The sequence below is a fragment of the Nylanderia fulva genome, unplaced genomic scaffold, assembly GCF_048542155.1.
Source record: "Nylanderia fulva isolate GAGA-0341 unplaced genomic scaffold, ASM4854215v1 Scaffold255, whole genome shotgun sequence".
NCBI classification, from domain to species: Eukaryota; Metazoa; Arthropoda; class Insecta; order Hymenoptera; family Formicidae; genus Nylanderia; species Nylanderia fulva.
In genome coordinates, this window is record NW_028190320.1 from 26,372 (window position 1) to 49,884 (window position 23,513).

The 23,513-nt window shown below is 28.3% G+C and overlaps 2 protein-coding genes across 2 annotated transcripts; both read right to left on the reverse strand.

The window, feature by feature from the left end:
* Positions 1-14,061: 14,061 nt before the first annotated feature.
* Positions 14,062-16,086, reverse strand: LOC146722913 (zinc finger BED domain-containing protein 5-like; the record flags this gene model as incomplete). Its single annotated transcript, XM_085483531.1, is given in 2 exon segments — positions 14,062-15,399; positions 15,401-16,086. Coding segments are annotated over 2 exon segments (1,356 nt in total), but the record flags the coding sequence as incomplete, so codon positions are not given.
* Positions 16,032-22,111, reverse strand: LOC114939104 (uncharacterized). Its single transcript, XM_029313342.2, has 7 exons — positions 21,784-22,111; positions 20,950-21,135; positions 20,801-20,853; positions 20,040-20,347; positions 19,574-19,639; positions 18,159-18,330; positions 16,032-17,910 (listed from the first exon to the last, which is right to left on the reverse strand). The coding sequence occupies exons 4-7, from the start codon at positions 20,099-20,101 to the stop codon at positions 17,863-17,865; spliced, it is 348 nt and encodes a 115-aa protein (XP_029169175.1). The 5' UTR covers positions 20,102-20,347; positions 20,801-20,853; positions 20,950-21,135; positions 21,784-22,111; the 3' UTR covers positions 16,032-17,862.
* Between the last annotated feature and the right edge of the window lie 1,402 nt (positions 22,112-23,513).

Consider the following 23,513-nt stretch of genomic DNA (forward strand, 5'->3'; position numbering starts at 1 on the left):
TTATAGATTTACTTGAAAAAGGCTGCAATGACAGTCGAAACGTTGTATTTTAACTAATTATTTATAATAAATGATTGCCAGTTTGGTCGACTTTTACCTTTGAGGAGAGATTTTTATAAATATCATAATATTTTTATAAAAAGAAATCGTGATATAATTTCTATGTTTATTTCCATAAGTAACGTGATTATTAACATTATCATTAGTCAAACCGGATGTAAGTTGCCTGATCCATTTTGTAACAACCCTTTCAATCATGTCTTTCGGGAAACACTTATTGAAATGCTTTTCACTATATTTATATTAGCATTTTGAAACCGATTATCAGATAATAACACCGCATAGTCCACCAAATTAATTATTGTTTATTTTATAATTGAAAGGATAGCCAGAAAAATAGTTGATATACCGTCCAGAATATGTCGACTTACGGTACCAATTAGTGTATAATAAATTGTACTCTCTGTGAACCGAAACATTTAGGAAATTCAAAGTACAATTCGATTCAATTTTGTATGTAAAATGTAACCGAGGATGATAACTATTAAACAAGCCCACAACTTCTACTAATCAATCTTTTCTTTAAAAAAGGCATATTAAGTCGATTCTCGAATGTATCGGTTTATCTCGACGATTTTGAAGTATTGTTGCTCTTTTCTGCGATGCCAATTGGTTCTGTTACAGCGTTTACTTCGTGAGTGGCTGTCATTGCATATTTTGACAGTTGTATGTATCGAGGGGTTAGTGTAGTGATAGTAACGTATATTAAAGGATTTGGTGTATATAATAGTTAAAATCTGATAAATAATTGTTTATTAATTTTGTGATTGAGTGGTTTCGACTTCAGTTTCTTGTCAGTTAGAAAGAGAAATAGAAATTCGGTGAATTAAAATTATATACATAATAATAATAAAGAATTAATTTTGTGTACAAAATAAAAATTCGACGAATTTCCGTATTTACATCGTATGTATATATATGTATATCATATTCAATAATCCCCTAGTGTCCTTAGTTGTTAAATTAGTCTTCAAATTAAAAATGCTTACCATCATGATGGAAATATCAAAACATTGTCAAAGCAATCACACAAGATCCAATAGGTAGTTAAGAAAACAATATAATGAAAGTGCGACGAAACATATATCTATTTATATAGTTGTTTATCTGTTAGAAATTTCTTCTAGAATATCAAAGTATGGCTCGTCAAGAAGTTCAGTATCTTTCTTTAAATTTAAACCGTTTTTTTTTTGTTCTTTTATGTGTAGCATTTCTGAAACCGTTTTTTTTATGATAATTAGATTCGGAGTCCAAAATTTTTACATTATCCCATGCAAAAGAATGATGTGTATTCATTATATGTTCAGAAATGACTGAGAGTCTAGATGAGTCAGCTTTGATATTATTAACATGTGCTTTAATTCTAGTACTTAGTTTTCTTTTTGTTTGGTCAACATATGTGGCATCACAGTCGTTGCACATATGACTTTATAAATGACATTTGAGTTTGAGACATGTTCGTTTCTATCTTTATGAACTCTTATGAAGCGATTAAGTTTGTTAATACCACGATATCCTATTGTCATATCTGATTTTTTGATCAAAGATGCAACTCTGTTTGAAATTATGTCTATATATGGTATGCCAAAGAAATTTTTCCTTTCATCATTATTTTCTACAGAATTTTCAAATTGCACCATTGATTTATTATTGTTTAAAGCCACTGATTTCTTATTTTTGAGATGTTTTATCCTGCGATTGATAGAAGTAAAAATAAAATCTAGAGGATATCCATTGTTAAGAAGTAAATTAATAATTAAAATTAAATTCTTTTTATGAAATACAGAGTGTGATAAAAGAAATGCTCTATCAACTATTTTTATTCTATCTTATTTTTATGTGTCAATAAATACCTAAGTTCGTAATAAATATTAAATGTTTTTACTTGCTCGTTACGTTGGCCCAGTTCTTTAATTATTTTTAGTCATTTTTCAATAATTCCTGGCATTTTGAGAGGATTTTTGTCTAATTAATTTAATATCTAAATAAGAATTCAATAAAATTAAAAGGCTATAGCCGGATAAGGGAATGAAAAGTGCTCCCGCGCGAAATAACTTAAAAGCATTTGCGCAATGTTTGTATACCAAGAGAAAGTTTTTTAGCGCCGTTTATAACCCCCTATTCTCTTCTTCTCCTATACATAGTAAAAAACTATACATAGTAAAAAGCTTTTTTAAATTTAATTTTTTTTAATATCTGTGTTTATAAATTCTTCATATAAAAATTATATTAATAAAAATAATGCTTTTTCTTTACAAAAGTAATTTCTTTAATTGTTTTACTGTCACATTTTAATTTAAAAAAATGCATGTGAAAGATAATATATTATTGCTGCTAAATGAGAGCAACATCCTACGTTCGTCTGCGATAAACATTTAAAAATAAAAATATTCAGATATAATAAATAATCGTATTATTAATGTGTTTTTCTGTATTTGTACATTTATTTATTTTTATATTTTATATTATATTTATTGATCATAAGTTTAATTCTGCAAAAATGTAACTTTATCTTACTTTACCTTTTCGTATTAAATGATTTTTTAAATAATGATTTAGTATTTTTTATTAGATAGTAGTAATACAAAAGCTAATGTTAATATTATAATATGAATAAAAATGATAGATACAATACGTCGATTTAATAAAATAAAAATCGGGATATGTTGAGTTAATATGAATATATATCGAGTTAAGGGGATGCTGCAGGTATGTTTTACCGACCGAATGCGAATATTTAGTTTTTTTATATATTTTTCTATTGACTATACTGATCAATAAATCCTTTTCCACGATTAAAGTACTTATAAAAACGGACCGCGCTTATTGTAATACACTCATCGAATAAGGTAACAAATTACCTACAAGGTAACGATCCCGGGATCAATCTCTTATCTGATCCATATATATCTCGAGATATAGTTCATTGATTCATATTTGTTGTACTGTATATGTGCTTGCGTGTTGGACATCTTTCATAAAATACGTTGAGATAATATTCCTTGATATTATATACATACTGACTTTTGATTGAGATAATAATTATATTTCCTTTGATATTCATATAATTTGTACGTATCCACCTGTTTTATTGTCATATAGAATAAAGAGGACATAACTAGACACGTCACACGCATACACATGTGATTTCCAATACATTATGTTACTGTCCGTCTTAATCATAACACAAATCTCAATCATATAATATGTTGTGTGCCTCGTGAAAGGCACAAATGGTCGCGCCAAATTGGGATGAGGATCCGGGGCGTCAGGGCTTATATCGGGTTGATTTAATAAATGCACTTCACCTTTTCACTTATTAAAGAACTTTTATTCACATTACCACTTGACTTTCTTTTATTTCAATAATGATACACTTGCGCGTATATCTATTTAACGGCACTATTCAACTATAACTTCGCGTATCGCGCGCGACTGCGAGAAGATGTTAAGATCGCACGCGGCTAGCGAGGTCGTTTTAATTAACGACGCGAGAGCGTCTTGAGAGCGACTGCGACTGCGACTGCGACTGCGACTCTTGCTCCCTTTTTATAATATCGCTTTTTGGAATTTCCTTGATCGGAAGGGGTACCTGGCAATGGGCCTCTTCGGTCAAGAACCTAGGTGCAAGCGAAGCAGATTCAAAGTCCTTCTGCTTTGCTTGCACGTTGAGCAATTTCGGTTCCATGTATATCTCGCAGCGTATGCGTTTTTACGCGGTCAGTGTCCGTCGTCAAGCGGATGTAATACGAGTAATTATACATTAATAGTTATTATCAATTAAAATTAATATTAATCAAAGTTAATATTTGTCGCTAGTGGTGAAAATAAGCTTAAAAAACTTGAGTACGACGTAACTAGCAATTTTATTTGATTATTTCACGACGTTTCGACCATTTGGTTGTGGTCCTTTTCAAGTGAAATTTCTACAACATAATGTTACACAATATTTTAACATACGAAAACTCATTTAAGTGTTAAATTAATAAAATAAATATAAATTTTATAAACATACCATCAATTTGGGCATAACTTTGGAAATCACCGACAATTTTACATAACGAGAAACATGTAAGAAAGAGAGAGATTGCTGAAATGTTCTTCATAAAGAAGCATGACAATACAGTTAACCTACAGAAAGACACCGAGAATTTGACAAACATTTACGACAAAATAATAAAGATTGTTTAGTGGCGCGTTTCAAATTTAGTCGTTGACGAAACATCATAACGATGGGACGTGTTCCGCTCTTAACTTTTAACTTTTAACATCATAACGATGGGACGTGTTCCTCTTTTAACGTTTAACTTTCGATTTCAAATAACACCAGTGTGATGTTATGTCAACCTCGGTTTAATTGATGGTATGTTTATAAAATTTATATTTATTTTATTAATTTAACACTTAAATGAGTTTTCGTATGTTAAAATATTGTGTAACATTATGTTGTAGAAATTTCACTTGAAAAGGACCATAACCAAATGGTCGAAACGTCGTGAAATAATCAAATAAAATTGCTAGTTACGTCGTAGTCAAGTTTTTTAAGATTAATAGTTATATCTCTTAGGGATATAACAATTAATATTTGATAACAAGATATTTGATAATAAGATATTTGTCACTTAAGTACATAATTTTACCCTTTCTTTTCATTGCAATTTTATATATGATTTTATGATATTTTAGTTGTATTTTCATTATGTTTGTCACTATATTAAACACTTATGGTGATACATAAATTATTTAGTGACATTATATAAGATTTTAAGTTATATTACCTCATCTATGTTCAGTTATATTCTTATTGTATTTATTCATTTATTCAACATCAGTGGTGTTATAAGCATATTATTTCTTTGTATTTGATGGTATCGTTTATGTATATCACCTGTCTATGTTCATTTGTGAATTGACTATATATATATATATATATATATATATATATATATATATATTGTATTATTTGCATACTCAATTCTGTTCGGATGATACTTATTCTTTTCATCTATGCACATTTATTTTACCTGTCAGTGATAAGGATTATCTTTTAACTTATTTTCATACAGTCCACTTTAAAGTTACCATATATTATACGATTTCATTTTGAAGAATCTCCTTATGCTCAGTCATGTAATGTCTTTATGTACGAACGTATTTGTTTTATGTTGTTATATGCTTATGTTATAATTGTCCTTATATGCTCATGTTATAATTGTCATTGTATGCTCATGTTGTATTTCTAGTATTTAGCTTGTGTTATTATTCAAAGAGCTTATGTTGTCATGTAAAGAGATTTATCTTTTTTTTTCAGATGTTGATTGAATTTCATTAATTAAATACTGATAAACTTTTCATGTGCTTAATTCACGAACAGGGTTGATTACATATATAAAGAAAATCAAAGGATTTTCTTTTCGTCTATTTTATACAGTCTACTTGTTATTACTATTATCATTTTATATTCAACTTTATGTAATTTTGAACATTTGGTTCTTGTTCAAATGTGAGAATCTCATGTTGCATACTAGTTCTTATTTAAATATAAGATTCGTTGATTGTCAAACTTGGTATGTAGTATTAAATATAATTTCAATATTGTTTAAATATACCATTGGGGTTTAATTTGAAAAATAAATTGATTGTATATTAAAGGAGCTATCATTTGTATGAATATTGTATTCGGTATCCCGAAGACATAAGGTTTTCAAACAGCGTACATACGATTAATTATGTGAGACGTTGGTTAGATGATACTTATATTTTAATAAGAACCCAGCTAGCAAAATGATACAAACTTTGCACAAAGATTGCGGTAAACTCGAGCAGGCCTTTGTAGCAAAATTGCGACAAGGTGTGTCCGCATTAAACTGAGCTTTTGCTGGCAAGCATCATATAACGAAAAGTTTTGCCGTTAATTTGTTCGAAATATTTAGACAAGACGAAGCAAGGCAAATGTTTGCCAGGAAATTGTTGTTAAAATTAAAGCAAACTTTGCCGCAAAGCTTTAACGAAACGTGATTTTATCACTCTTGGCTAGCTGGGAACGTTTTCCAAGTTGCGGTTTCTAAAACAATGTAAATATCACAAGCTATTCCCGAAACATTTGGAACATTTTTGTAACGATAGATTTAATGTGTGTCACTATAAGTCTTTACGTAAACTAAACAGAATACTGCACAGATTAAAAACAGAAATTTTAAACATAGAAATATTTGATCTACACAGAATGGCTGATTCCTCACAAAAAAAATCTCATCAAATATTCTCAGATTCTGATTAACATTCTTTCTCCTTACATATGGAATGGGATTATAAACCATCATACTATCTCATTTAATAACTACGGCTCAAATTATATCATATACATAAGAAAAAATTCACATGGCTAACTAAGTTAAAAAAAGCTGAATATATCAACAGTATCAAGCCGATTAATTTTAATTGTGTCATTGGTAAAAAAGAATTCTCTTAGTCTAACAGATACACATTATCAACAATAACGGAGAATAGAGATGTCAACATTATTAATAATTTGATTACACCAAAAGAATTTGCTGGAAAAAAAGTCAATCCGTTGAATCGCACTAACGAAAAATGGTTCATTAATCTAACGGACACACAAATCCCACTCAATGTTACCAATTTGTTACAAATGGGCAGCAAATTTAGCCTTCCATTAAACATAGACAAAAGAACCGCTATTCATGAGTTCATCAAAGATTTAGAATGCAATACCAAGAGGAATAAAGTCATGAATCTTACTACGATTCGCAACATAGCAATTCCTCAACTTTCGAATTTTTTAAACAATGGATCTAAAAGACACAAAATTAAAATAGATTCTATGATAAAGACAACGAGTAAATTTATTAAACAGAATCCTGACATTCTATTCACAAGAGCGGATAAGGGAAATGCTACTGTAGCAATGGAGAGAAATTATTATGTTAATAAAGTGGAGAATTTGCTGAGCGACACGGACACGTACAAAATAATAAATTGTAATCCAGCACTTAAAATAGAAAGAAAATTAAACACGTTTTTAAAAAAATGGCATACTAAGGGTTTTTGCCTTTGGACTAGATGTTACCCCTTAAGGCCTGTATTCATAGCGTTAGCCTTACATTTATAGAAATAAGCCTCAAATCGTAAGCAATATACCAAAATCATAATATTCAATTTTTGTAGATGCGACTTCAATGTGATAATTTTTCGTTTTTAAGACTAATAATAAACCAACAAACGATAAAATTAAACCAACAATCATCAACAAACGATTATGCATTGATTAGACCGTTTTTTTATTAAAAATGAAATTTTTCCGACTAACTTAATGCTAATTATTTTTCAATTTAAAAAAATATTATATATAAACTAACAAACGTTGCAATTAGGTCAACAATCACCAACAAACAATTTTTAAAAAAATTAAAAAAGTCGAAGTTGACCGGCTAAGTTAATGGAGCTCATACATTTAAGGGTCGGCAGGCGACATGGTGGAGACGCCTATCGGCCGGCCGGGAATTACGGATTCGTTCATCCCATATATTAGCCAAAATACTTAATGAATCTTATTAAATTTACGATATTCTTAATCAGTAGGATTGTCCGCAGGGAGACAAAGATCGATTTTTTGGAAAAAAGATAAATATAAAATTCATAATATAACTTGGGGAGATGCGCAGCTAGCAGCGGGTAAGGTTGGGTTAGCCACGAGATCGTATTTAATTTATTATAAATTTTTAAGAGCAATAATGCAAAATTTGACTCTTTGTCTCTCTGCTTTATTATATAAAGAATATATTAAAAAATATTTCACGAAGCTACGTAACTTCTTTTTATGTAATATTTGGGATGAACAAATCTCACTAGATCTATACTCATGGGGAAATTTTCGTGGTAACATACTGACAGTTTGACAAGGAGAGAGTATCATTCTATCTTTGTCTCTCTTGCATTTGATATGTGTAAAATCAGTATAAATACAAAAACCAATATATTACGCACACGAATGAGAAATATTTTACATCTGCTCATTATATATGAAAATATAAAAGTAATGCAAATTAAATTTCACATTTATTTATAATAGTATTGTGAGGTAGTAACACATGGAAATCTTATAAGATGAATGCTGTACATCGATTAGCGTAATATTATGATTTCAAGTCGCAATAAATGATTTTGCTAATATATTATTTTGAATAAAAATTTTATAAAAACAAATAAAAATGAAATGAATAAATTTTATTCATTCTTTGTTTTTTTCTATTATTTGAATAAAAGGTGTACAGTATATGTAATAGATAAATAATAATTTATATATATATGTATATATTGAAATTAATATATATATATATATATATATATATATATATATAAATTTCAAAACGTAATTACATATTTATATAAATTATCTATCTATTTAATCTATTACACACGATACATCTTTTATTCAAATAATAGAAAAAATAATTAATAGAAGAAGAAAACAAAGAATGAAGAAAATTTATTAATTTCATTTTTGTTGTTTTTATATTTGTTTAATTTTTATTCAAAATAATATTAGCAAAATCATTTATTGACTTGTAATCATATTATGCTAATCGATGTACAGCATTCATCTTATATGATTTTCATGTATTAACTACCTCATAATACTATTATAAATTAATGTAAAATTTAATTTCCATTACTTTTATAGTTTTATATATGATGAGCAAATGTAAAATATTTCTTATTCGTGTACGTAATATATATTACAATATAATTATTATACCCATACAGCACCGATAGATTGCAAAAACATTACAACAATCTTTCACCGCAACATTGCAATATTGCAAATTCACTGCAAAATGTTGCTACATCATTGCTGTTGAATTGCAGCAATGTTAAAATGTCCGCTTTTTGGAAGATTGCAACAAAATATTACAACAATATTGCAATATGTTATGAGTTTGCAATAATGCATTGTTATTGCAACCATAAACTAATGTTGCATATACAGGTATATAAATGTAAATAAATCATTAATGAAAATACGTTGTAGTTAATTTATATATATTACAATATATAAATTATAAAATTTGGATTACATGCAATATTTCCGAAATATTAATGTCATGTTACTACAAGTGTGCTGGAATTTTGTGCACTTATATCTCTGCAATGTCTTTATAATATTGCATTGCAACTTGCAACATTGCAACGTTGCTGCAATATAATTGCAATAATCTGTGCTGTATGGGTATAAATAATTAATTAAAAATATATATAATAAATAATTTATTATATTCATAAAAAAATTTAAGTAATAATTTTTTTCAGCATCGCAAGGTCGGAGCAATAACATAGTCTATATAAAATTACACATTTTTATTTATTGTAAAATACAATAAATATATATATATATATATTAATTTTTTTATCCTTACTTTTTATAATTTTTTGTGAAATATATATTCATTCTTTTGTAAACTTATATAGATTCTTTATCTTATATTGATTTTTCTATATATTTTACTTATTTATAAAATATATAATATATAAGTTTATATATATGCACACACATAGATATGACAATAGCGTTATCGTGATTTTTTTCGATTATTGAAGTTGTATTGTATAATCTCTCTCTTATCACTTTCTCTCTGCTACATAAATACTATTATAACGTAAAAGAACTTACGAGTAACGTATGATGGCTCAATGCAATAATATTCAATCACGTAAAAAACTTGAGTTTAAATATATCAATATCAATTTTTTTACAATATATTAGAATATAGAAAAATTATAGAAATATAAGGCGATAAACTTGAAAATTTTTAAATATTGAAAATATTTTAATTATTTTTACAATTACATACACTATATATATATATATATATATATATATATATATGTATATATACAGGGTGATGCTTTTAACTTGAGACATTCAAATATCTCAAAAAATAAGCACACTACGAAAAAAATGTTAAAAATCAAAATTTTATTATTTCGAGGGGGACATACAATGACGTTAAAATCAGACCCCCCACCCCGCCTCCTGGGCAGTGAGGGGGGGCAAGTTTTAAATCTTAAATGGGAACCCCTATTTTTTATTGCATATTCGGAATCTTTGGCTAAAAACACATACAATTTGTCTGAAACTTTTTTCGATTCATGATAGATGGCGCTGTCGACGAAATTCAATTTCTTTGATTTCTCTTACTGAGAACCCATGCTTACGATTTTGCAATACATTAACAATAAAAATACCACGTTTTTATTGTTAATACTCGAAATTAATCTTAAAACAAACTTCTCATTATTTTTTATTACTCATTAATTACTTCTCAAGAAACTTACTTTTAGCGTAACCCAGGAACAACGACGTGGACGTAGCAGTTTTCTGTTCCCTTTGGGGTGCTTGATTAACGTAAGTCCCCTCGCCTCTCACGATTCGGAGTACTCAGGGAATCATCTTTCAATTAAAGAAGGTGCTCAAAGTGATGACCTTCGACTTCAATGCACTTGTTAATCCGCAATTTAAATGAACGTACACAACTGATGAGTGTATCTCCTTGAATTTCAGCACATACATTTCTGATTCGGTCAATCATATTCTCACGTGTTGTTGGTTCTTTTTTGTACACTTTGTCTTTGAGATAGCCCCACAAAAAAAATCTGGTGAAGTAAGATCTGGTGATCTAGCAGGCCAATTTACCGGACCAGCTCCACCGATCCAGCGACCATTGAAATCATGATCAAAAACTTCTCGTGCTCCCACCGAATAGTGTGCCAGACAACCATCATGTTGAAACCACATGTTCTGTCGTATTTCTAAGCTCAAGTCTTCAAGTAATATTGGCAGTTCATTTTCCAAAATGTCTCGGTACTTTGGACCATTCAAGTTGCCTTCGATAATACCATTTCAATTTTTTCTTGTACAATTAGACTTAATTTGTAGCCCTCGTCTGATCTCTAAAATACGCCAGAACTTAACAAGTGCATTGAAGTTGAAGGTCATCACTTTGAGCACCTTCTTTAATTGAAAGATGATTCCCTGAGTACTCCGAATCGTGAGAGGCGAGGGGACTCACGTTAATCAAGCACCCCGAAGGGAACAGAAAACTGCTACGTCCACGTCGTTGTTCCTGGGTTACGCTAAAAGTAAGTTTCTTGAGAAGTAATTAATGAGTAATAAAAAATAATAAGAAGTTTGTTTTAAGATTAATTTCGAGTATTAACAATGAAAACGTGGTATTTTTATTGTTAATGTATTGCAAAATCGTAAGCATGGGTTCTCAGTAAGAGAAATCAAAGAAATTGAATTTCGTCGATTACAGCGCCATCTATCATGAATCGAAAAAAATGTTTCAGACAAATTGTATGTGTTTTTAGCCAAAGATTCCAAATATGCAATAAAAAATAGGGGTTCCCATTTGAGATTTAAAACTTGCCCCCCCTCACTGCCCAGGGGGCGGGGTGGGAGGTCTGATTTTAACGTTATTGTATGTCCCCCTCGAAATGATAAAATTTTGATTTTTAACATTTTTTTCGTAGTGTGCTTATTTTTTGAGATATTTGAATGTCTCAAGTTAAAATCATCACCCTGTATATATATATATATAAATGCAAAATAAGTCCGTAAATAAATTTATCAAGTAATAAATCCGTTGCATGCTTGCAGCTACATATGCACACACAAATAGCTGGTATGTTGATTTTTATTAAAAATTTATTTTCTGTATTATTTTGCATTTATATAGTGTGTATGTGGGTGTGTGTGTGTGTGTGTGTGTGTGTGTGTGTGTGTGTGTGTGTGTGTGTGCGCACGCGCGCGTGTAGTAAAACTATTTTCAATATATTTATAAAATTTTTATTGCCGAAATATATTTTTTTATCATTTCTCTGTATTCCAATATATTATTAAAAAATTGATATTGATATATTTGAACTCTAATAATTTACTGGGTGATACATACTGAACATCCTTTGCATTGATCAATATTACTCGACATAAGTTCTTTTATGTTATAAGTATTTATGGAGCAAATTATACAATAACATCAATAATAGAAAAGAAATCAAGAATAACCAACGCATATTCGCGTCAATCTATGCGATTGCTATACAAGCTAATAATAATTTATATTCGTTCTCTTATTCTTGTCTCTCGAAAAAGTATAAGCAATAAATTATCAAATCTAACAAGTACCCGTGTCTAACATTGTAGACTAATTTACTTTCAATTATGCTACTGTTATTATTTATCATTAGACAATTATAAAACATATATATATATATAGCACTACAAATTATATATGTATATGTTTTATAATTTATTTTATATTTTATTATTTGACAAGTTAAATCTCTCCGAATCATAATTTGCGCTTACATCTTAAAGACGAAATGCTGTAACTCTCTGATATTCCAATCTGTATTTTTGAAAAGGACCACATCCCGTATGGTCGAAACGTTAAAATAAATATATATACAACTTTAATTTGAGGCCAGTGTAGTCAGACCAAATCTATAACCTCTGTTTTATAATTGTCTAATGATAAATAATAACAGTAGCATATATAATTGAGAGTAAATTAGTATATTTTATATATATATATATTTATATATAAATAATATATCCACATATGTGCATAAGCATATATAAAATTTACAAAAATGGGTGCTTATTAGTCTTGCTACGTTACTGCTTTCTGCTACGGAAGGCCAGAAAGCATTTTCAGGCGGCATCTCGCGTATACCGGCACGGTAGAGGAACAAGGAGAACATGTGATTATCGGTCCTTGTCTCTCTTACGTGCGTCCGCGTGAGCGATGTAGTGGTGTATGTACGTGTACAGACATACACCACTACATAAAACCCGAGAATTGGTTTCTCGGCGTTGGCAACACTGAAACCGGAGTTTCGCGTTGTCACCGCACGAGGTCTCCAATATCAATTCGGAGTTTGTCTGGGTGTACTGCCGACCCTTAATACAAACATAACATTTGATACTCTTATGGTTGGTGTACATTAGGCCTAAACTAAGCCTAGTCTTTCGTCTCTCGGATGGTGGTACAGTGTTCTGATTAAGGACCGGCTGTACGCGCATGCGCGAACACGCGGCCACAGTGAAGTATCTCGTACTAGAGAAAAGAGGCACCGTTACCCGGCTACATCGAAAATATTAAAAAAAATTTTTTAACATATTAAAAAATTAAATGTATACTTATATATTTTTAAAAATATTTAAAATTTATTTATTTAATATATATAAATTATAATAAAGGATAAAAAGGAAGAGGAAAAGGATGATATCATAAAATAAAACACTTTTTACATAAATAAAATAAAAATCTTTAATTTGGCAGAAATTTCAAATAATACCAACATTTATTGTAAGGGTAAGGAAAACTGCCAAAAACCTTACCAGTATTCATTAACAATAATACAATTAATAAATTATAACAAGAATTGAAATAAACAAAAGTTATAATTATTGATTATAAAATTATAAATATTACATTTTATTTCAAATTAAATTATAAAATAATTTTTTTTATAAAAACCGTTAACTTATAAAAACCGATATAATATTGGACAGTATCCAATAATTATAAAAAATAAAATTGCACAGTACTTATTATAATTAGAAACAAATTGCACATTTTTTCTTAAATTAAAATCATTAATAAAAAAATAATATGTACAATATTTTCAGGTACTTATATTATCACAGATATATTAAATGATATATATAATATAATATCCTGCTATAAAAATAAATTATATGAAATTTTAACATTATAATAATATGTAGCTAATATATGCATAAAAGTCATTTAGCTAAATGCAAAAAATTAATGCAAAATAAATTATAAAAAAAAATAATATTATTTAGATGCATATAATTATCTTAAAAAAGCGTTAAAGCATTAAAGCTATAAAAAACAATTAAAGCATAAAAAAGCAATTAAAATAAATTAAAAAACAAAAATTAAAGCATATTCAAAAACCATCAGATAAATTATTTTCCATATAAATTTTGCGGATTGTGTAATTTTAAATGCCCGGAATCAATTTCAAAATTTGTACAATTAATGTTTTCAGCTTGAAAACTCGATCGTATTATACACATTGCGGAAACAGTATCATTTGATAATCTATTTCTTTTTTTATTTTTAATAGTTACCATTTTAGTTACCATTGAAAATATTCGTTTTGCTTCCGCATTAGAATGAGGAAAAGAAAGAACCGCTTTGATCAATGAGAAATTTGAAAACATTTTTTCCCCATCAAAATTTTTAAATTCTAATATTTTTTGCCACATAGAATCAATCTCTAAAGAAGCTAACTCTACTTTTTCTTTGTTATTAAAAACGGATGGCAAAATTCTCTACTCAAAAGCTAATTTTGTAATATCAATATGTTCTAATAATAAACGCGTTGCAATAAAAGTTAAATCTTTAAATTTGACTCTAGCTTCATCATAAAGAGCAATTTTCGGCTGTCAGAAGATTAATTGTTGAAAAACAATATCTTTATACGGTAAACCTTTTAACATTTTGCGAACAGCAGTTACATAAAAGTTGAAACAATTTAATTTAATTTCTCGCGTGCATTCTGAAGGTAGTGCTTCAAGAAAACTTTCACATTCCGGTCCAACATATATATTATTTATCTTGAAAATTATGTTTGTTTTCTATATTTAAATCAATAATAGAGTCTAATACTCTTGGAATTAAAAAATTTTGACCTATTTCGCGAATTAATCGATGACTATTTTTATACAGTGTATAAATTAAAACCTTACGAGATTGAAAAAGGGCATTAAAGCTATTAAAAAAATTTAACGAATATTTTAAAAATAAGAAATATGCTTTTAATGAATCGTCATTTAATTGATTTAAAATAATTTCCGCGGATTTTAATTTATCTTTGTTTACAGCTAAAATAAAATAATTTTTTAAAACTTCCCAATTATTTAATAATCTAACAACACATTTATGTAAAATTAACCACCGAGTATTTGATAATTTAAAAATTTTATTTCTTTCCACATCAAAAAAATCCTGAAATTCACCTAAAATTGCACATCTCTTTGCACTACCTGAGATATAAGTTGCAATTCCTCGAATTAAATTTTCGCACGACTGTGGAAGTTTTTCACAAGCTTTACTTGCTACAAGCGCGGATGAATGGCAAATACAATTTAACGTAACAAGACCCGGTATTTCTAATTTTAAGCGCGACATAAAAGAATTATAGCATCCAATCATTACAGATGCATTATCACTTGCCATTCCGACAATATTTTTTAAAGGAATTTTTTTTTTATCTAACATTTTTAAAACTTTCAAAAATTTTGTTCGCGGAACAATCTGTTGCGTCCATAGATAATAAATCTAACAATTGTGTTTTTACTTTTTTAGTTACAGGTGAAACATATTGCACAAGAATACATATAAGTTTAGTATCCGAAATATCAGTACTTTCGTCGATTAAAATAGAAAATTTACAATTTTGAATAATTTGAATTAATTTTTCTGTTTCTCGTTTCGCAATTACTTGTGTAACAATTTTTGTGCACTTATCTCGAGCCAGTGCAAGATCTGATACAACTTCAGGGACTATGCAGATATCTTTCAATAGTGGAATTAAATGATCCGCGGAATAAAAAGAAATATTATGTTCAGCAAAAAATGCTGCTAATTTTATTTCGGCATGTTTGACTTTATCTTTATGTGAAAGAGTGACTTTATTACTACTATTCGCGGTAGTGTCTGTAAAATTAATATTTAAATTTTTAGAATTCATTTTTTCTAAATGTTGGACCGATTGTGAATGTTCAATTAAATTAGATTTACAACATCTGATGGCTTTATTACATGCAGTACATATAGCTTTATTTAATGTAGGATGTGGAGCCAACCATTCTTTAAAAATTGTACCATCTAGCCATGACATTTGAAATTTACGGACTCTTTCTTTTAATAGCTCCTTTTTTCTACAGAGTCCATAATTAATAAATAATCGTAATTAATAAATAATAATTAAAACTCTTTTACCTCTTCTTATTTTACCATTAGTTGATTAATCTTCTCTGCTGCCGTAGCCGCCGATTGCCGACCATCCTATGATTCACACCTTGGCAGAATAGCTCCTTTTCCTACAGAGTCCATTGTAATTAAATAATAATTAAAATTTTTATCTTACCATTACCTCTTTTTATCTTACCATTAGCTTTTTTCTTCTCTGCTGCCGTAGCCGCGTAGCCGCCGATTGCCGACCATTCTAAGAGAGGATTCACATCTTGGCAGAAAAGCAGAAGCCAATCAGAACTCGTGTTGGCAGAACGCAAGTTCTGATTGGTTTCGGCTTTTCTATTTTCTGCATTTCTGCCAATGTGTAAATCGTCCCTAACTCTATCGTTCACGATCCCGCCAAACTGCGTATATGTACGTTACTGTACTTTTCTAGCCGCGCATGCGCGTACAGCCGGTCCCTAATCGGAACACTGTGGTGGTAGCGAATCGGAATTCGATGACGTGACGTAAATTATAGCAAAGTACCCCAGCTCGCGGGGTACCGAGAACCGTGCTTCTATACTTGTCTATATTCTATGACGAAAGACCGCGTGGCACAGGTACGTAATCGAATAACCGGTCGGAATCATACGGATAAGACGCGTACCGTGTGTCTCTTCAATAAGTAATTTTTTGGAAAAAATTCGTCGTGATTTTCATTTATTACTTATTATACGTCGCGCGAATATTGTGAATTAAAATCGTATCCACTGTGCATATTCGGAAAAAGCCGTTTGAGCAATCGGTCGTCCGAGTCCATTGGCGTCCGTCGACGTGTTCAGACATGTTTCGTCTGAAAAAATTTTTTTCCTTTTTGATCCATTGTGGACCTAATCAGAACTTATGGCCGGCAAAGAAAAGCCAAGTCTGGTTTATGTAGGCCACTAAACCGTGAGGAAGAAGAAGAAGAAGAAGCAATCGGTTGTCGAGAGCGATTGCTGCCGCGTGGCAAGATATCAGGTTTTTTGTTTAAGAAGATTTTCAGTTCGAACAATCTACTTGCTCAACATATTTGGTAAGTTTTTTATACCTTCCGAAGAAGGTAAGAAAGTGCACGCACTTACACACTCTCTACATACAAAAATACAGTTATTTTAAAAATAAACAGTCTCCCGATTCAGCGACTTTCGGATCTATATTTTTCTCTTGCATTTACTTATTTCCGTAGGGGGGTGAAAGGGTTATTGAAATTAAATCTCAAATATGAGATTATTTCATATTTTAAATCTTGGCCGTGACCAAGTAAAATTTGGTGCCTTGTGCACAGATACTTAATCCTAACGAAAAATTTAGTTTCGTTAGGATAACGCATTGTCATCCGCGAGTTGGCTCTTATTGCCTGTCTTATATCTTTAAATTTATATTTATATTACAGAGCCTTGTTAAACTCTTAATAAACAGTCTCTTTCTCTGAAAGAAATATTATAATAGTATATTGTGTATCAAATGCGGAAAGTTGACAATTGGTCACGAGTGCGACCACCCCACACGAGTGAACAATTGTCAATCCACACGTGTAATACAAAATATATTCTATACATCTATGTAATAGACTTATATATATCTTTTCCCATGGAAAAGATGAGTATCTTGCAATTATAACTATTTTGATCATAACAGTCAATCAGAACATTCACACAATTTGTATATGTATATGTAAATTGTCACATTATAAAACTTTCACATCAAAAAAAGAGAAACTTTTTATTGATTTTTAAACTTACTCAGATTTTCTTTGTGCTCTTTGTTTCGCATGTTTTATTAACAACTAAAAATTATAAAACAAATTTAAATGCTAAAACAGCAGTGAGTACAAATATATAAAAAAAATTATTTATTGCTTTTGTATAGATAGATTAAATTGAAATCAATTTCAATAAATTCAATGTACTTAGTCAAATATAGTATTAAAAGTATATTTATAATACACAATAATGATTGAAGTTTGCAAAGTGTTTTAAAAAATTGATATATGATAATATTATTAAAAAGTATGTATATAAATAAATGTCTTACCCGTTCTGTCTCAGTTATTAAACTTGCATATTTAAAAGCCAAATTGTTCCAAGCAGTAACTTGTATAGTGGTTTCACCGGTACTTAAAATGAAGTTAAAAAGATCCCATTTTTTGTCATTCTTTTCATATGATTTTATTGTAAAGATTGAACTCACGTAACCTGTTATTTCACTGTAAAATAAAAAATATATTTTATAATATTTACAATATAAAGCTTATTTAAAAATAAAAAAAAATAGATAATTTGTTATTAACGAAATTACAAATTATACAAATTAATGTATCTAAATTAAAAATTGTGTATATGTGTACGAAATTATTTAATACATCCTGATTTTGAAACGTAATTTTCTTAAGTAATATCTAAAATGTTTTTTTATAAATAAATTATAAAATTTGTATCAAATATATGTGTGTGTTTTATAATTTTAAACAATCCTATATAAAGTATGCTTCTTTATAAATAATATGTGAATATTAATAAAATAAAAAGTTATTTACTTACAAAGTTGTATCGTTTTCAACAACATCCTCTAAAATTTCTTTATGTGTAAATAAATCTGTATTGATAATTTTTTTTAAATTCTCATTTTTTGCAATGTCTTTTTTTCTGTGAAATTATTTTTATTTTTGTATTTATTTTATGAATTATGCAAATAATTGTTTTTTATCTCAACTGCTGCAACAATATGATCAATATATAATAATTAAACTTTGATGTTAGCTTTTGTATTAATTTAAACTTTTTATGAGCACAACTGATATCTCGTATTATTTGTAGCTTACTACATTTGTTTTTTTTTAGAAAACAAAAGATAGAAAACAAAAAAGTAACTTTATTTCTTCTTTAAAAAAAAAGACAAATTTAACAAGGATATATTAATAAATATTGAAGGATGCATAATGATAAAATATAATTGAAATTCAATTTTAATTCTGCAAAATGTGATAATATTTATATTAACTAAAAAAGAAGATTGCAAAGATTATGTACCTACATATTTTAAATTGCTAAATTTTAATTTTATTTATTTATATAAAAAAGTTTGTTTTTAAAAGAGAACATTAAAATATTTTAATTTATAAGGATATTTAGTATGATATTTAGATAAGAATTTAACATAAGCAAATTGTTGTTACGTATGTTTAAAGATTTATAATCTGAAGTCAATATAAAACAATCAAAAGTTATAAAGAATTTAATTTTCAACAAAACATTTCATTGCTTTCAAATTGCATTGATTAAAAAATAATTAAAAACGATAGCTAAAATACAGGAATTAGATTGAAGCAAAAGTGCAATTTGAATATAGAAGACATACATTTCATTAAAAATAAGTTTAACTAAATATTCAATTATATTATAAAAATATATAATATAAAAATATAAGAATAGGTACATAATAAAATTTACCTTGTAAAATAGATTACTTTTGTAAAAATACTGCTGTAAAGATTACGTTTTATGTTTTGATTACTCCTATAAATAAAATATTAAAATTAATAATTAAATTTTCTTGAAATACAAGTATATGTTATATTTTTTTATGTACGTTATTATTTTACATGTACTTTATTTTACTTGCGTACTTTATCACATATATAATTCAAAACTAATGTTAGTTGAAAAATATTTAAAAAGAAAAGTTAAAAAAAATATTAAACAAAAAACTGAGAAGAAAACTTAAATACATATATAGATACATTAATGTTAATTTTAAAATTAAATTATAATTTAAACTAATAGTTAATAAATATTTTACTATAAAATTTACGGAAATATCAAAGTAAAATAAAAATTAATAAGTAAAAAATCCCCCTAAAAAAAGATAAAAAAAGAAAATAGAATAAGAGAATTTAATTAGAATAAAAGAATATACCATAATGTCTTCGGCTTTTCTTTTTCTTTTCGGAAGAAATACTGCCTTCGAAAGCTTCTCATCGATAATAATACCTGGTATGATTTTTATGTCTGATACATCTTCAACCAGCAAAAAATTTGGCATTCTATCATTTTTCAGGATTCCAGATATTTGAAGCTTTGTTTTTACTTTAAATTTATTCAAGAGAAAATGATTTTTACATCGTATTTCAAACCGAAATTTTCCGATTCTTACTGATGAAATATAAGTAGTTTCACCAAACGTATCTTCGGTAAAATCGTGTTTTAAAAAAGCTTTCAAAGTTACTATAATTAGAATAAAAATTAAATAAACTTTAAAGAAATTATTGGCTCGTGATACTAATAAATAAATAGATAAATTCATCGGCGATTACGAGCCTTACGCGGTTGACGGTGCATTGATCTCGTAGAAATTTAAGATTTCTACGAGATTTAAAATATGTGCACATAGGCACCGATATTACTTGGTAACTACCAAGATTTTTGACACGGTTTGTGATCTCATTACTTTTGAGATAAACACGAATAAACGAACGCGGAACCTTCTCTACCCCCCTATAGATTAATATACCGCGTCAAAAATCTTGATAGTTTTAAGTAATATCGATGCCTATGTGCACATATTTTAAATCTCGTAGAAATCTTAAATTTCTACGAGATCAAGTCAACCGCGTATGGCTCGTAATCGCCGATGAATTTATCTATTTAAAAATTAAATAAGAAAAAGAATGTACATACATATAATTATTTTGATAAAAATTAAAACATTTTTCCAGCTCTATTGTTGACATCTATTTGTATACATATGTATTATGTAATTAATAAATTTGTTTTAATAGAAATGTACCAAATTAAACTTTATCATCTTTTAAAAAAATTATACTTACCATACTTTGTTGAAGAATTTAAAATGTTTTGAATATCAATTAATGTGTAAGATTTTATTTCTTCCGAATTTCAAATTTTTCCAATAATGTTTATGATGTGTAATCTTTTATTGTTAAATCCATTGCTACATTTCCTAAACTTGTGGCATGACGAGGCTGAGAAAAAGCTCCGGATATATGTATTATCTAAAGTAATAATAAAAACATTTTTGTAAAATATTATTTATTTAGAAAGCAATTTTATATTACTTAAAATAATTACCCTACTATTTAACTCAAGTCTGGTTAAAAGTAAGATTTTTTTATTCATACCTTAATAACTAGGTATCATAAGCATAAAACAAAGTATAGTAGAAATTGAAGAAGTTTTTCTTTCATAATTCTCTAACTTTAATTTTTATTGTAGTTTATACATATGATGTCTGATTATTAAATAATTATGAAAAATGTCATTCTGAATTAATTTGGATTAAATAAAAAATTTGTATAAATGACTTAAAATCACAGAGTACACACTTTTGCATAACATATAACACATATGCATAAAAAAATTGATTGTTCAATAAGCAACTATATTGTACATAAAGAATTTAACTAATAATATGCAAAAGTGTGTGCTCTGATCCTTAAAGTAATTAAATATTTTTTTATTATTAAAACTAAACAATTAGAAAAAATTTTATTAATTATTTTATAAAATTAGATTTTATAACAATTAACACTTTTACTTTTTATTTAATAATAAATTAAAGTAAAACATTATTATCATAATTTGTGTATTAATTTATAGTAAATATTTATAATAAAACAATTTTAATTTTGACAAAAACTTACGAATGACGTTTGGAAGTTATGTTGTGTGCCTCGGGTGAGACACAAGGGATCGCGCCAAATTAGGATGAGGATCCGGGGCGTCAGGACTTATTTCGGGTTGATGAAATAAATGCACTTCACTTTTATTATTAAAACTTTTATTCAAGTAAACCGCTTGAGTTTTATTTGTTTCACCACTGTTACACTTGTGCGTATATCGGTTTAACGATACTATTTAGCTATAACTTCGCTTATCGCGCGCGACTGCGAGAAGATGTTAAGATCGCACGCGGCTAGCGAGATCGTTTTAATTAACGACGCGAGAGCGTCTTGAGAGCGACTGATTGCGACTGCGACTGAGCGATTCGGCGCATCTCTGCTCCCTTTTTATAATATCGCTTTTTGGAATTTCCTTGATCGGAAGGGGTGCCTAGCAACGGGCCTCCTTGGTCAAGGACCTAGGTGCAAGCGAAGCAGATTCAAAGTCCTTCTGCTTTGCTTGCACGTTGAGCAATTTCGGTTTCGCGTATATCTCGCAGCGTATGCGTTTTTACGCGGTCAGTGTCCGTCGTCAAGCGGATGTAACACGAGTAGTTATTTCTTAATAATTATATCTTTGAGGGATATAACAGTTATGTATTACTCTATTTATATTATCGCCCCATATTGTAACTTGTACTTTCCAGTCAATATTATTTATTAAAAGCGAGAAGAAGAAGAAGATATACTCAGTGCGCACCAGTTTTGCCAGTGGAAAACGCTATTAGTATATGCAATATATATTGCGAACTTATAAAGTTCTAATAAAATTTGAATTAATAAATTTTAATATCTTTCTCTCTTTAGTATTAAATATATATATGTATATATATATATATATATATATATATATATATATACACATACTAAACTACTGTTTAATTTAATTATATTAACTTGGAATTAAAATAATTAAAAAACATTCTGATTCTAAAGCAGAAGCTATATAAAATTTATATTATGCTAGATATACACATTAATATTATCACTTATTATTTATTGTATTTATTTTTGTCGTCAATAAACAATAAAGATTAATGTAAAATTATTTATTAATATTCAATAGATTTATAGTAATTTTATATAATTTTGTGTTTTCTTACATGTTCTGTCTTATTTATTAATGGCCAAATAATTTATTTCAAGTAATTATTTGTATATTGTGGCTTTACCGTTACATATAGCAAAAAATCCTATTTCTTGTTTCTTGTCATTTTTTTCGAAATAATTTTATTAAAAATTTAATATCGCTGTTATTTTCCTATATGTGAGAAATATATTTTATTAAAATAAAAAAACTTATTGAGTAAAATTAATGTACATATCTAAATTAAAAATTGTAGTGCACGCGTGTATATGTGGAATACTAAAAAATAACCTAATTTGCTATTATTAATGTATTACACTATTAACGTACCATTAACTTACCTGTATTAAACTACGTGTAATTGTGAAAATAAATAAATAAGAGATTTGTAATCTGATAACGATAAAATGTGTACAATAAAATAAATCCTTAAAAGTGGTAATAACTCAAAAATTTAGTCCAAGCCTAATGGACACGCAAACAACGCACACAATCATGTCCGTTCTCATAAGAATAAGGGATCGACTACGGAGAGATTGTGAGACGAATGTCGACAAATGACCGAGTGCGCAGGTCAATCAATAAATCCGAAGATTATAAGAAAAATCCTCTCGTTCTCTCGACC